The 16446-nt window shown below is 48.7% G+C and overlaps 1 protein-coding gene across 1 annotated transcript in view; it reads left to right on the top strand.

Moving 5' to 3' along the window:
• Positions 1-16446, top strand: part of necab2 (N-terminal EF-hand calcium binding protein 2) — a 305211-nt gene that overhangs the window by 279812 nt on the left and 8953 nt on the right. The window contains exons 9-10 of the mRNA XM_067997613.1: positions 4281-4337; positions 15881-15993. Of these exons, the coding sequence (XP_067853714.1) occupies positions 4281-4337; positions 15881-15993 (170 nt within the window). The remainder of the gene's footprint in view (positions 1-4280; positions 4338-15880; positions 15994-16446) is intronic.

Raw genomic sequence — 16446 nt, 5'->3', positions numbered from 1 at the left:
CTCCCCAGATGGGGTCACTGACTGATTTTCCTCTCCCCAGACAGGGTCACTGACTGATTTTCCTCTCCCCAGACAGGGTCACTGACTGATTTTCCTCTCTCCAGACGGGGTCACTGACTGATTTTCCTCTCTCCAGACGGGGTCACTGACTGATTTTCCTCTCCCCAGACAGGGTCACTGACTGATTTTCCTCTCCCCAGACGGGGTCACTGACTGATTTTCCTCTCCCCAGACGGGGTCACTGACTGATTTTCCTCTCCCCAGACAGGGTCACTGACTGATTTTCCTCTCCCCAGACAGGGTCACTGACTGATTTTCCTCTCTCCAGACGGGGTCACTGACTGATTTTCCTCTCTCCAGACGGGGTCACTGACTGATTTTCCTCTCCCCAGACAGGGTCACTGACTGATTTTCCTCTCCCCAGACGGGGTCACTGACTGATTTTCCTCTCCCCAGACGGGGTCACTGACTGATTTTCCTCTCCCCAGACAGGGTCACTGACTGATTTTCCTCTCCCCAGACAGGGTCACTGACTGATTTTCCTCTCTCCAGACGGGGTCACTGACTGATTTTCCTCTCCCCAGACGGGGTCACTGACTGATTTTCCTTTCCCCAGATGGGGTTACTGACTGATTTTCCTCTCCCCAGACGGGGTCACTGACTGATTTTCCTCTCTCCAGACGGGGTCACTGACTGATTTTCCTCTCCCCAGACGGGGTCACTGACTGATTTTCCTCTCCCCAGACGGGGTCACTGACTGATTTTCCTCTCCCCAGACGGGGTCACTGACTGATTTTCCTCTCTCCAGACGGGGTCACTGACTGATTTTCCTCTCTCCAGACGGGGTCAATGTCTGATTTTCCTCTCTCCAGATGGGGTCACTGACTGATTTTCCTCTCTCCAGACGGGGTCACTGACTGACTTGCCTCTCCCCAGACGGGGTCACTGACTGATTTTCCTCCCTCCAGACGGGGTCACTGACTGATTTTCCTCTCCCCAGACGGGGTCACTGACTGACTTGCCACTCTCCAGACGGGGTCACTGACTGATTTTCCTCTCTCCAGACGGGGTCACTGACTGATTTTCCTCTCTCCAGACGGGGTCACTGACTGACTTGCCTCTCCCCAGACGGGGTCACTGACTGATTTTCCTCTCCCCAGACGGCGTCACTGACTGATTTTCCTCTCCCCAGATGGGGTCACTCTCTAATTTTCCTCTCCCCAGACGGGGTCACTGACTAATTTTCCTTTCCCCAGACGGGGTCACTGACTGATTTTCCTTTCCCCAGATGGGGTCACTGACTGATTTTCCTCTCCCCAGACGGGGTCACTGACTGATTTTCCTCTCTCCAGACGGGGTCACTGACTGATTTTCCTCTCCCCAGACGGGGTCACTGACTGATTTTCCTCTCCCCAGACGGGGTCACTGACTGATTTTCCTCTCCCCAGACGGGGTCACTGACTGATTTTCCTCTCCCCAGACGGGGTCACTGACTGATTTTCCTCTCTCCAGACGGGGTCACTGACTGATTTTCCTCTCCCCAGACAGGGTCACTGACTGATTTTCCTCTCTCCAGACGGGGTCACTGACTGATTTTCCTCTCTCCAGACGGGGTCACTGACTGATTTTCCTCTCCCCAGACAGGGTCACTGACTGATTTTCCTTTCCCCAGACAGGGTCACTGACTGATTTTCCTCTCCCCAGACGAGGTCACTGACTGATTTTCCTCTCCCCAGACGGTGTCACTGACTGATTTTCCTCTCCCCAGACGGGGTTACTGACTGATTTTCCTCTCTCCAGACGGGGTCACTGACTGATTTTCCTCTCCCCAGACGGGGTCACTCACTGATTTTCCTCTCTCCAGACGGGGTCACTGACTGATTTTCCTCTCCCCAGACGGGGTCACTGACTGATTTTCCTCTCCCCAGACAGGGTCACTGACTGATTTTCCTCTCCCCAGACGGGGTACCTGACTGATTTTCCTCTCCCCAGACAGGGTCACTGACTGATTTTCCTCTCTCCAGACGGGGTCACTGACTGATTTTCCTCTCCCCAGACGGGGTCACTGACTGATTTTCCTCTCCCCAGCCTAAGGATGGCTCGTGGTAAATTGTAATGGTCCACCTGCCAACTTCATTGCGGTCACCCAAGACCGGCGTTGACCGGGGATTGATGCTGGGATCTGTACGGCTCAGTACTGCCTGGGTGGTGCATTTAGCCACTTGGACATTAGGGGAGTCTTTAAAGAAGCTGCATTGCCATGGTGATGAATCTTGCTCGACACTGCAGTGTTTGTACAGCATGGGGGAGCGGGGGAATACAGTGACAATGAGCAGTCACCCAATTGAAGGATTACTTTAAACTCGCTGTACGCTTTGGGGTATGAGAAGTATCAAGCAAAGTTGAGAAACATTTCTAAATAATTGGTTTTATTGTCATTAAGATACCACAATTTGACAGATATCCAGGAGCACAATTTGAAACTCAGTCTGATCAACTCTTCTGCTTCAGGAGACTGAGGGGTTACTTCTTCATTGACGTCTTCTTTGATCTATTCCAGTTCTGCCTCCTCAAAATCACTGAAGTGACTGTTTTTATATCTCTCTTTGCTGCTGTAAAAGCTGCTTGCTGCTGCTTTATTCCCTTTCGCTCTCTTTCTCAAGGCTTGACGAGGACAGCTCTCTTTATTAGGGTTTCCATAACTTCAACATTGTCCTTCCAAAGTACAACACATCACGCACTTTCTTCAATCGTCTAAAGCAATAAAAATAATGTCTCTGATACCTTTGGAATTTGGTCAAGCTTCCCAGAATGCCTTCTGATTTCCATCAAGTTGAACAGTTCTGTGTTCTTGATTTAGTTCTTAACTAAATTCTTCTCTTTTAGAAAGTAATCTGTTGTTTTTAGCCCATCCTTTTCGTTTTCCTTAAAATCTGGTATTAAAAGTCCATAGGGAAAAATCCAAAATTTTTCACAATGTTGTCATTGTGTCTGTTGCTGCAAAGGTTGCTGTTTAATTTTTAACAGTGCAGAGTCTAAGAAACTGCCCTGATGGCCCATTGGGTAAATGCCCATTCAGGCCAGGGAGCCTCAGATTCCCTGTGTCAGGTTTGCTGTCGCTGCCTCGGCAAACACTGACCTCTGCTGGAAAGTGTGAGTTTGTGATTGTCACATGTGGACTGGATCAGGCTTGGCAGTGATTCTGTTCATGGTGGAATAGCCCACCAACACCATCACCCATTCAGCTTTTAGATCACTGATGTTGTGCTTCGCAATGCCCCTTTAATTCAGCATTGTGGCCCCTTTCAGATGTCAATGTGATATAAAAGAAAGAAAGACTTGCATTTATATAGCGCCTTCCACAACCTCAGGACGTCCCAAAGGGCTTTACAGTCAATGAAGTACTTTTGAAGTGTAGTCACTGTTGTAATGTAGGAAACGTGGCAGCCAATTTGCGCACAGCAAGATCCCACAAACAGCAATGTGATAATGACCAGATAATCTGATTTAGTGATGTTGGTTGAGGGATAAATATTACCCAGGACACCAGGGAGAACTCCCCTGCTCCTCTTCGAAACAGTGACCATGGGATTTTTTACATTCTCCTGAGGGGGCAGATAGGCCTTAGTTTACCATCTCATTAGAAAGGTGGCACTCTCCAACAATGCAGCACTCCCTCAGTACTGCACTGGAGTGTCAGCTGAGATTTATTGGGTTTCAGTCCTAGGAGTGGGACTTGAATCCACAACCTTTTGACTCAGAGGTAAGAGTTCTACCAACAGGCAACACCAACCACACCATCTAATGGCTACTCCATGCAGCTCTGTATCTGAGAGTTGTGGGTGTGTGGGGCCTGGAGTTTCCCACAACATTACTCCCACTGGTGGGAGCTGGCAGACTAGCTGCCTTCAGGCCTCTACTGGTGCTATTCATTGCTCAGACATCAAGGGGGCAAGTGAGAGCAGCACCAACTGTCATTGCCCCTCTGAATTCCCCTGCCAAGACCCTAGGCACTGCCCCAATACTTCAGAGTGCTGTACCCCATGAGAGCTTCAGGGGAGAGGGGCCTGCAGACCGTGCATTTACACTGTTCAACAATGCACTGCACATATACCGAGATGGTGCAGCTCCAGCCGCTGGTCTGTACCAAGTTACCGATGGTAGTCCATGGTTTGGGCCGTGTTACAGGGCTGCTTTTCTCCTACGTGGAGGGAGACAGCGCATCGGCTGGCTTTGCCGTGCTGTTCCCCCTCACTCCTGTGTTTTGTCTCTGGTTTCAGACTGTGTGGCTCGACCTGCAGCAGAAGGTGATGGACAATGAGAACCTGACCTGTTCGGTGAGTATATGCCACCTTCCCGGCATTCCCTGCTCTTCCTCCAGCAGATGGGGTACCTCTTGTGTGTAGGTTTGGGGGAAGGAAAGGCTGGTTTGGTAGGGTGCTTTATTTGTTAATCTAACTCAGGGGTGTGGTGCTGAACCAGCCCAGGGTGAACTCTGGGTCTGTGCCGAGCTCCTTCAGCACAGTCTGGGCCCCGTTTGGATGCTACAATTGGATTCAGTGTCCCTGAATAATGGAGGGAGCAGGAAAGTCAGGCTGAGCTCCTGCTTCTGACCACTATCCACTGACCTCTGCTGGAAGGTACTTGTGAGCAGTGCTGACAGGGTCAGGCTCGGCTCCGATGTCCTCCCTGTTTGATCTGAAATCAGACTCCCAGTAAATCATGTCAGTGTGCAATCTGCCCTGTTTTATTCTTTAAAGTGATGTTGATATGACTGCTAAGTGTTGGATTATGTGGTCACTTTAAGTCCATGTGTGCTTAGCATGTTCAGTGTGCATGTGCATGGATTAAAAACAGCTCACCAGTCTTCACCGGCCAAACAGATCCAAGTGGGATCCTGTTCCAATGTGTTTTTAGCACATACCCTGAATAGACAAGAGGACTAGACTTGGATGCAATCTGGATAGTGCAATGAATAATGTTTTGGGCAGCGTAGTTGGTACTTCATTGGGCAGTACATTGGATGGTACATTGGACAATGTATGAGGTAGTGCATTGGTACATTGGGCAAAGCATTGGATGGTACATTAGATGGTACATTAGACAATGTATGAGGTAGTGCATTGGATGGTACATTGGATGGTACATTAGACAATGTATGAGGTAGTGCATTGGGTAGTACATTGAGTGGTAAATTGGACAATGCATTTGATAGTGTATTGAATGTTACATGGGGAGTACATTGGGCTATGCATTGGATGATGCATTGGATAGTACATTGGGTGATGCAATAAATAGTGCATTGGCTAGCATATTAAACAATGTATTGCACATTGCATTGGGTGGTGCATAGGATAGTGTTTTGGTTAGTGGATTGGTACTGCATTAGAAATGTGTTGATTGGTACATTTGACGTTGTATTGGATGGTGCATTGGATGGTGCATTGGATGATGCATTGGATGGTGCATTGGGCAGTGTATTGGATGGTGCATTGGACGGTGCATTGGATGGTGCATTGGGCAGTGTATTGGATGGTGCATTGGATGGTGCATTGGATGGTGCATTGGATGGTGCATTGGATGGTGCATGGATGGTGCATTGGATGGTGCATTGGGCAGTGTATTGGATGGTGCATTGGGCAGTGTATTGGATGGTGCATTGGATGGTGCATTGGATGGTGCATGGATGGTGCATTGGATGGTGCATTGGGCAGTGTATTGGATGGTGCATTGGATGGTGCATTGGGCAGTGTATTGGATGGTGCATTGGATGGTGCATTGGGCAGTGCATTGGATGGTGCATTGGATGGTTCATTGGGAAATGCATTGTGTGGTGCTTTGAATGCCTAACCTTTGTTCTACCTGCCCTGGGATGTTTGATGGGACAGTGTAGAGGGAGCTTTACTCTGTATCTAACCCGTGCTGTACCTGCCCTGGGAGTGTTTGATGGGACAGTGTAGAGGGAGCTTTACTCTGTATCTAACCCGTGCTGTACCTGCTCTGGGAGTGTTTGATGGGACAGTGTAGAGGGAACTTTACTCTCTATCTAACCCGTGCTGTACCTGCCCTGGGAGTGTTTGATGGGACAGTGTAGAGGGAGCTTTACTCTGTATCTAACCCGTGCTGTACCTGCCCTGGGAGTGTTTGATGGGACAGTGTAGAGGGAGCTTTACTCTGTATCTAACCCGTGGTGTACCTGCCCTGGGAGTGTTTGATGGGACAGTGCAGAGGGAGCTTTACTCTGTATCTAACCCGTGCTGTACCTGCCCTGGGAGTGTTTGATGGGACAGTGCAGAGGGAGCTTTACTCTGTATCTAACCCGTGGTGTACCTGCCCCGGGAGTGTTTGATGGGACAGTGCAGAGGGAGCTTTACTCTGTATCTAACCCGTGCTGTAGCTGCCCTGGGAGTGTTTGATGGGACAGTGTAGAGGGAGCTTTACTCTGTATCTAACCCGTGCTGTACCTGCCCTGGGAGTGTTTGATGGGACAGTGTAGAGGGAGCTTTACTCTGTATCTAACCCGTGCTGTACCTGCCCTGGGAGTGTTTGATGGGACAGTGTAGAGGGAGTTTTACTCTGTTTCTAACCCGTGCTGTACCTGCCCTGGGAGTGTTTGATGGGACAGTGTCGAGGGAGCTTTACTCTGTATCTAACCCGTGCTGTACCTGCCCTGGGAGTGTTTGATGGGACAGTGTAGAGGGAGTTTTACTCTGTATCTAACCCGTGCTGTACCTGCCCCGGGAGTGTTTGATGGGACAGTGTAGAGGGAGCTTTACTCTGTATCTAACCCGTGCTGTACCTGCCCCGGGAGTGTTTGATGGGACAGTGTAGAGGGAGCTTTACTCTGTATCTAACCCGTGCTGTACCTGCCCTGGGAGTGTTTGATGGGACAGTGTAGAGGGAGCTTTACTCTGTATCTAACCCGTGCTGTACCTGCCCTGGGATTGTTTGATGGGACAGTGTAGAGGGAGCTTTACTCTGTATCTAACCCGTGCTGTACCTGCCCTGGGAGTGTTTGATGGGACAGTGTAGAGGGAGCTTTACTCTGTATCTAACCCGTGCTGTACCTGCCCTGGGAGTGTTTGATGGGACAGTGTAGAGGGAGCTTTACTCTGTATCTAACCCGTGCTGTACCTGCCCTGGGAGTGTTTGATGGGACAGTGTAGAGGGAGCTTTACTCTGTATCTAACCCTGTACCTGCCCTGGGAGTGTTTGATGGGACAGTGTAGAGGGAGCTTTACTCTGTATCTAACCCTGTACCTGCCCTGGGAGTGTTTGATGGGACAGTGTAGAGGGAGCTTTACTCTGTATCTAACCCGTGCTGTACCTGCCCTGGGAGTGTTTGATGGGACAGTGTAGAGGGAGCTTTACTCTGTATCTAACCCTGTACCTGCCCTGGGAGTGTTTGATGGGACAGTGTAGAGGGAGCTTTACTCTGTATCTAACCCGTGCTGTACCTGCTCTGGGAGTGTTTAATATTGACATTAGGTACCTGAAATGGTTGAATTGCTCCATTCCCCAGCACTAACATTCCTAACTTAATGAGTCAAAAATTCAGAAAAATGTAAAAAGAGAAGTAAATTTCCGCAGGGAGTGAAGGTGGAACGAGTTGCTCGGTGGAGATCATACTGATTTTGGGCCAGTATTAGAGTGTTTAGTGAATGACATAACAACAGGCACTGTGTGGCAGGAATGGGGAGAAATTAGTTGCTTGTAACCTGGGATTGTATCAGCATTCTATTAAATCAGGATCTCCTTCTGTGAAGAGCGGCCTATTGTTCAAAGTGATTGAAGCTCCCCCTCCATGAAGGTGCTGACTCATGCTGAGCTAAACCTCCACAGTCACTGGTAACCCGCCCAAGTGGCCGTGCTCCATTTTTGAGCCTAAACGGTGTGTGTCGGCTATTGAACCATGAGCACCTTCAGCGCATCTCCCGATCCTGTCCTCACCTGCCAATCACACATGCGGACTTTAACCACCCCCCACCCTCCACCGGGGACAGCTGGAGGGAGTGAGAGGAGGAATCCAACCAGAGGCGTGAAGGTCTTAGAGAGGATGCAGAAGAGATTTACTAGAATGAATCCAGGGATGAGGGATTTCAGTTACGTGGATAGACTGGAGAAGCTGGGATTGTTCTTCTTGGAACAGAGATGGTTGCAAGGAGATTTCATAGAGGTATTCAAAATCATGAAGGGTCTAGACAGAGTAAATAGAGAGAAACTGTTCCCATTGGCGGAAGGGTCAAGAACCAAAAGACATCGATTTAAGGTGATTGGCAAAAGAACCAAAGGTGACATGAGGAAAAACTTTTTTACACAATGAGTAATCACTGTCCTTGAGTGTCAGCTGAGGGCAGGGTGGGTCTGAGCTGTGATCCCTCGATCGAGGCACTGGAGAGCTGCCATTGCTCCACAGACCCCAACCCAAGAACGAGTGATCACCTCCAGGGGATGAGCACCTATAAAGGGGGGAATTTTAACTCTCCCCAATCGGCAGGGAAGGAATGGGGGAGCCGTTAAAATGGAGCATTCCCGATTCCCGCTGCAATGCCGCTAGTTTTGGTAACGGATGGGACTCCCACCAGACTCCCGGTTGGTGTTCCCGTAACAACCTGGGAGTTTGAATCGGCTCCTATAATGTGAAGTGAACCTACTCCTCAACGGAGAAAGAAATAACTTTCATTTATATAGCGCCTTTCACGACCTCAGGAAGTCCCAAAGCTCTTTATAGCAAATGAAATACTTTTGAAGTGTAGTCACCACTGTAATGTAGGAAACACGGCAGCCAATTTGTGCACAGCAAGATCCCACAGGCAGCAATGTGATAATGACAAGATAATCTGTTTTAGTGATGTTGGTTGAGGGATAAATATTGGCCAGCACACCAGGTAGAACTTCCTTGTTCTTCTTTGATAAAGTGCCATGGGATCTTTTACATCCAACTGAGAGGGCAGACAGGGCCTCAGTTTAATATCTCATCTGAAAGACAGCACCTCTGACAATGCAGCACTCCCTCAGTACTGCACTGGACTGTCTGCCTAGATTATGGGCTCAAGTCACTGGAGTGGGACTTGCACGAACGATTTTCTCATACTACCAACTGAGCCACGGCGGATACTTGGTTCGTTAAAGGATTAAAGTGCTGGGATTTACAGCCTGTGTTATCGGTTGAGTGAGGGCTTTGAGCTGCTGTGGCAGGAAGCAGTCTGTTTGTGTTCAGGCTCCATATTACACACAGCGATGCAGCCTCTCTAGGTCATAGGTCTCACTGGAGCATGCCTGTGCCCATTGCTTGACGCAGGGTGTGCTGCAGGAACAGCAACATCTGCCGAGAGGCTTGGGGGAACAGGAAACATCTGATGCCTTGCAGGGTCTGGCTGATTCAAGCAGGGAAAAAAAAAACCTCGGCCCCATCTGTCAACCCAGAGATAGAATTGAAAAGCAGAGAAGTTATGTTAAACTTGTAGAGGACCTTGGTTAGACCACACTTGGAGTATTGTGCACAGGTCTGGTCCCCATATTATAAAACAGGTGTGGGGGAATTGGAGAAGGTGCAAAAAGATTTACTAGGATGATACCAGAACTGAAAGGATACAACTACTAGGAAAGATTGAACAGGCTTGGGCTCTTTTCTCTAGAAAAGAGAAGGTTGAGGGGTGTCCTGATAGAGAGATCTTTAAATTTATGAAAGGGTTTGATAGGGTAGACGTAGAGATGTTTCCACTTGTGGAGAGACCAAAACTAGAAGTTGTAAATATAAGATAGTCATTAATAAATCCAATAGGGAATTCAGGAGAAACTTCTTTATTCAGAGAGTGGTGAGAATATGGAACTCACTACCACAAGGAGTAGTTGAGGCGAATAGCATAGAAGCATTTAAGGGGAAGCTAGATAAGCACATGAGGGAGAAAGGAATAGAAGGAAATGCTGATAGAGTTCGATGAAGAGGGGTGGGAGGAGGCTCCTGTGGAGCATAAACACCCACACAGACCTGTTGGGTCGAATGGCCTGTTTCTGGCCTGTAAAGTTTATTTAACCAGATACACAAGCAGTGAGCTGACACTCTGCTTCAGAAATCAAGACTAATCACACTCCCTCCTAGCCTAACTCATTCCTTTCCCAATACCTTCAAACAGTGGAATTCCTCCCCTCCCTCAGTCTCCCCTTCCTCCTACAATCCACAGGCTTATAAAAGCCAAGCTTGGCATCATCTATTTGCTACAGCTCAGTGGTAGCACTCTTGCCTATGAGTCTAGAAGGTTGTGGGTTTGAATCCCCCCTCCAGAGACTAGGCTGACAGTCCAGTGCAGTACTGAGGGAGCACTGCACTGTCAGAGGTGCTGTCTTTCTGATGAGATGTTAAATATCTGCCCTCTCAGGTGGATGCAAAAGATCCCATGCCACTATTTTGGAGAAGAGTGGGGGAGTTCTCCCCAGTGTGCTGGCCAATACTTATTCCTCAACGAACATCAGTAAAACAAATAATCTGGTCATTATCACATTGCTGTTCGTGGGATCTTGCTGTGCGCAAATTGGCTGCCACATTTCCATTCATTACAACAGTGACTACACTTCAAAAGTACTTCATTGGTCGTAAAGCGCTTTGGGATGTCCTGAGGTCATGAAAGGTGCGATGTAAATGCAAGTTTGTTCTCTATCTCTTTACAGCATTCTCTCCATCCTTGTTTCCGACCTTAGCGTTGCCTGGTCATTTTATCAGCTCCTTCATGCAAACACCTTCTCCAGAGCACACCCTTGACAGTACCTGTGACTCAGCCCAGCTCTCACCATGAGATTGTCATCACACAGTCTCCTGCCTGAGGACCAGGATTTGACATTAACGGAGGAGTCCATTTCCCATAGTGCATAGCGGCACAGAAAAGACTCTGTGTAATTTGTGCCACTGTGCACTATGGGAAGACACTGCCCTGTGTGTACGTAGTGAATAGAATTCACATTAAACACTTTAGGTTGACTCCCCTTTCGACTCAGCAAATTTAGTTCCAGGTGTCCAGTGTATTCCCACTCTCTTCGCTTCACCACTGGTGGATGTGTCTTCAGCCATCTAGGCCCTAAGCTCTGGAATTCCCTCCCTAAACCTCTCCTCCTCCGACTCTCTCTCCTCCTTTAAGACGCCCCTTAAAACCTACCTCCTTGACCAAACTTTTGGTCACCTGTCCGAATATCTCTTTATATGGCTCGGAGTTGCTGCAGTGTGTACCATCCACAGGATGCACTGCAGCAACTCGCCAAGGCTTCTTCGACAGCACCTCCCAAACCCACGACCTCTACCACCTAGAAGGACAAGAGCAGCAGGTACATGGGAACAACACCACCTGCACGTTCCCCTCCAAGTCACACACCATCCCGACTTGGAAATATATCGCCGTTCCTTCATCGTCGCTGGGTCAAAATCCTGGAACTCCCTTCCTAACAGCACTGTGGGAGAATCGTCACCACACGGACTGCAGCGGTTCAAGAAGGCGGCTCACCACCACCTTCTCAAGGGCAATTAGGGATGGGCAATAAATGCTGGCCTCGCCAACGACGCCCACATCCCATGAACAAATAAAAAAAATCAAATTTTGTTTGATAACTCTCCTGTGAAGCGTCTTGGAACATTTTACCATGTTGAAGGTGCTTTATAAATGCAAGTTGTTGTTGTTGCATGAACCAGCCCTCACCAACAGGGGGAGCCTGCGAGGGGCTTTTATTGGCATCTCTCACTCCCCCAGTCCTGTCGGCTCAGGGCAGAGGAACAGATGGACAAGAAGGGACAGGCTGGTCCATCGAGTCCATCCCCAACCGGCATCAGGACTCCCAATATTCCCTCGCACCCCCAGCCGTGGAAACTCCTGGGAGAGGCAACAAACCAGATTCAAATAAAACCCCATAGGCCGATTGAGGGGGAAAAAACCTGGGAAATTCCTCTCCGGCCCCTCTAAGGCAATTGAGGTGACTTCAGGAGATCTCAGAGACCATGAGGTTACAGACCCAGCAACCCACCTACCTTCTGAGGTGTTCAAAATTATAAATGGTTTTGATAGAGTAAATAAGGAGAAACTGTTTCCAGTGGCAGAAGGGTCGGTGACCAGAGGACACAGATCGAAGGGGATTGGCAAAAGAACCAGAGGGGGAGATGAGGAGAATTTTTTTGGCGAGTTGTTATGATCTGGAACGCACTGCCTGAAAGAGTGATGGAAGGAGATGCAATAGTAACTTTCAAAAGGGAATTGGATAAATATTTGAAAAGCAAAAATTTGCAGGCTATTGGGAAAGAGCAGAGGAGTGGAACTAATTGGATAGGTCCTTCAAAGAGCCAGCACGGGCATGATAGGCCGAATGGCCTCCTTCTGTGCTGTATGGTTCTACGCACACAGTGAAATCAGCCACAGCGAGGAACTTGTCCAGCTCCCTTTTTTGAACTTTTTCAGAGAATCCACACTCACCACACGAGCTGAGACTTGTACCAAGTATCAATAACACTCTGTGTAAGCAAAGACCCCTGACATCTAACCTAGTTCCATGCATAATATTCTTATACACACGATTGCTCACTTTCCCTGGTTCAAACAGTCTATCCACACAGGCACAGTCTAGTCCCTTCATCATTTTATATACTTCAATCAATGCACCCGTGATGTTTAGGCTTCTCTTGATAGATTCTGCTTGTATCGCAGTGATGCTAATTGTGTTGGCTCAGAGTGAGCCTCTGCGTCAGGTTTGTTATTTAATGGGGATCTGTGTGCTTGACAGATTGTTGGTGTTTCGTTGATCTAATTAGCAGTTAGTAAGTGGAGGAGCCATGAGATTCACCAGGAGCTGATGGGCTGCCAGCCTTAGACTCCCACACTCACCGAAACTCCTGCTGTGCTCTCACTGTGTTCGAAAGAGCTTAGCTCCCAGTTAAACCCCGTCAGATTTAGCCCAGTATACACCGAGATAGTGATGTATAAGGGAGTTACAGACTGTGCTCACATCACTGATCACGCCCCAATCTCCTCTTTAAATTTGTCTTTCACAGAAGGAAAAGCAATTCACCCTTTCTTCTCAATCCTTTATTTTACTTTTCTCTCACTTGCTTCCTGCCTCCTGTTCTCTCTCATTCTCTCTCCAGCTTTCTTTTTCTCTCTCCTGCTCTCTCCCTTGCTCTCTCCCGTTTTCTCTCTCGCTCTCTCTCGTTCTCCCTCTCCCTCTTGCTCTCTCGCTTTCTCTCTCGTTCTTTCTCGCTCTCTCATTCTCTATTTTGCTCACTCTCTCTAGCTCTCTCTTTCTCTCTCCTATTCTCTCTCTTATTCTCTCCCGTTCTATCCATCACTCTCTCTCTCCTCTATCTTTCTCTCTCTCACTCTCTCTCTCACTCTCTTTCTCTCTCTTGCTCTCTTTCTATCTCTCACTTTTTCTTTTTCTCTCAAGCTCTCTCTCTCGTCTCTTGCTCTCTCTTTCTTGCTTGCTCTCTCGCTCTCTCTCTCAATCTCTCTCTCTCTGTTCCTCTCTCGCTCTCTCTTTATCTATCTCTCTGTCTAGTTCTCTCTTTCTCTCACTCACTCGCTCTCTTTCTCTCGCTCTCTCTTTCGCCCTCTCTCTAGCTCTCTCTTTCTCTCTCCTACTCTCCCTCTCGCTCTCCCGTTCTATCCATCGCTCTCTCTCCTCTCTCTTTCTCGCTCTCTCTTGCTCTCTCTCGCTCTCTCTCTCGCTCTGTTTCTCTCACTCACTTTCTCTTGCTTGCTCTCTCAATCTCTCTGTCTGTTCCTCTCTCGCTCTCTCTTTCTCTAGCTCTCTCTTTCTCTCTCTCGCTCTCTCTAGCTCTCTCTCACTCTCACTTTCTCGCTCTCTCTCTCTCTCGCTCTCTCTTTCTCTTTATCTTTTGTAAACAATTTTACAACACCAAGTTATAGTCCAGCAATTTTATTTTAAATTCACAAGCTTTCGGAGGCTACCTCCTTCCTCAGGTGAACGATGTGGACCTGAGGAAGGAGGTAGCCTCCGAAAGCTTGTGAATTTAAAATAAAATTGCTGGACTATAACTTGGTGTTGTAAAATTGTTTACAATTGTCAACCCCAGTCCATCACCGGCATCTCCACATCATGACTACCATCTCTTTATCTTGCTCTCTCTTTAGCTCTCTCTTTCTCTCTCACTCTCTCTCGCTCTCTTTCTTGCGCTCTCTCTCTAGCTCTCTCTTTCTCTCTCCCACTCTCGCTCTCTTTCTCTCGCTCTCTCTCTCTAGCTCTCTCTTTTTCTCTCGCTCTCTTACTCTCTCTCACTTTCTCTTGCTTGCTCTCTCTCAATCTCTATCTCTCTCTCTAGCTCTCTCTTTCTCTCTCTCTCTCTCTAGCTCTCTCTCTCTTTCTCTCTTTCTCTCTCTCACTCTCTTTCTCTATCGCTCTCTTTCTCTTTATCTTGCTCTCTCTCTTTAGCTCTCTTTTTCTCTTTCTCTCTCTCGCTCTCTTTCTCGTTTGGTTAAGTACAGCTCCAAACGTCACGTTAGCTTTTTTCTCTGTTTTTCTATCTGTTTTTTCTTCCCGTTCTATGTCCACCTCACTCTTTTTAACCACTTCCACTTCTTTCATGAAGGGGAGGCAGACAGTACTTGTGGAGAGGGAACCATTCAACAATATCAGATAACATGGGGGCCAGGAAGGGTATTTTTTGTTCAGCAGTTTGGTGGGAATAGGGTCGAGGGAGCAGGAGGTGGGACTCGTGATCAAGATGTGCTCGGAGAGGGCATGAGGAGAGATGGGAGAGAATCTAGAGAAAGATGTGGGTTCAGGGCGAGAGCAGGGGGGAAATTTTGCTCGGTGGTCTAGGGGAAGGGAGAGAAGCAGCAGAGGCAGCAGAACGTAGGGTCTCAATCTTAGTGTCAAAGAAGTCCACGAGCTCCTCGCACTTGTTGTTGGAGGTGAGGGTGGAGGGGGCAGGGGAGAGGGGTTTAAGAAGACAGTTTGTCGTGGAGAAGAGAAGCCGAGGGTAATCTTTGCATTCCAGGATGATCCTGGAATAGTGAGCCGAGGAGAGCAGGACCAGATGGTGGGCAGAGGAGAGCAGGACCAGATGGTGGGCAGAGGAGAGCAGGACCAGATGGTGGGCAGAGGAGAGCAGGACCAGATGGTGGGCAGAGGAGAGCAGGACCAGATGGTGGGCAGAGGAGAGCAGGATCAGATGGTGGGCAGAGGAGAGCAGGACCAGATGGTGGGCAGAGGAGAGCAGGACCAGATGGTGCTTTATGTGGTCCAGCCAGATCTGGCGATGAATGGCTAAACCAGTTGTCCGCCATAAACATTCAAATCTGTGTCCCTTGGAATTAAGGGAGCGGAGATGGGGGCTGAACAAGAGGAAATGACCAGGGTGAGAGAGAGTAATGGTTTTACTGGGGACAAGGGCATCAAAGGTACAGTTAAGGGTGTGATTGAGCAGATTGTGGCAAATAGAAGGCCACAAGGTGAGATAGCTGGGAATTTGAAAGTGCCAAGGTAAGTGACTTGGAATAAAGCTCCCTCTACAATGTGACATCAAACGCAAACAAGAGAGGGTGAGGGGCGGGAGAATCTCAGCAGAGACCTGGAACTAAATTAAAAGGAGGCGGCACAAATTTTTCACCATTAGATCGGTGGTAAAATGCCTTTGGTTACCGAGGGCTTTCTCACACTCAAATTCACTGGTGAACAGACAACTGGATGGCAGGAGTGGGACTAACACCCTCCCCTGTTCTGTGTGCCTGTCTGTGTAATGTGCCCTTAATAGGACACTGAGAGACATTTTCCTCTCCTCCACGCAGACCCCTAACATTCCTTCCCCTCCCTCCCTCTCTCCCCTCTTACACTTGACGTGGAAGCCTGCGGCCTAACTTTGTTCTATTTTTCTGCTCTCTCTCCGCAGCATCTCTTCCTGGTGCGCCAGCAAATGACCATCGGGCAGAAGCAGCTGGGAGAGTTCGGCAGCTCCCTGAAGCTGTATCTGAAGGACGTGTCGGTTCAGCGAGACTGCTTCCAGTGAGTCCAATCAGTCAGACGGTAGGCCCGTTTCAAGGCCTGCGCTTTTTCCCCCAATCGTGAAGAAGGGTCAAGGCCCACGATTGGAGGCGGGTGGACAGTAACCAGGGCCGGTGAGGTAAACCAGGACATAGTGAATGGACAACACCAAGCTTAGGTTTTTAATAGCAGATTGCAGGGGGAAGGGATGGCTGGGGGAGGTGAGGAATTCTGAGGTTGGGGGATAGGGAAAGGGTTCAAAGGACATGGAGCAAAGGTGGAAAAATGGAACTGAGGTGCAGATCTGCCATGACCTAATTGATTGGCAGAACAGGCTCAAGGGGCTGAATGGCCTCCTCTGTTTCCTACAATCCCATGAAAGAATGAGTTAAGCCCTGATTTTGACCTGGGGCGGGAGGGAAGTGCCCACTGTGGATCGACCCTGTGACCCAAGCCATTGTAACTCCAGGGCCT

Source organism: Heptranchias perlo, chromosome 16, assembly GCF_035084215.1.
Source record: "Heptranchias perlo isolate sHepPer1 chromosome 16, sHepPer1.hap1, whole genome shotgun sequence".
NCBI classification, from domain to species: domain Eukaryota; kingdom Metazoa; phylum Chordata; class Chondrichthyes; order Hexanchiformes; family Hexanchidae; genus Heptranchias; species Heptranchias perlo.
Note: the sequence above shows the minus strand (reverse complement) of the source record. Positions and strands in the feature narration are given on the sequence as shown.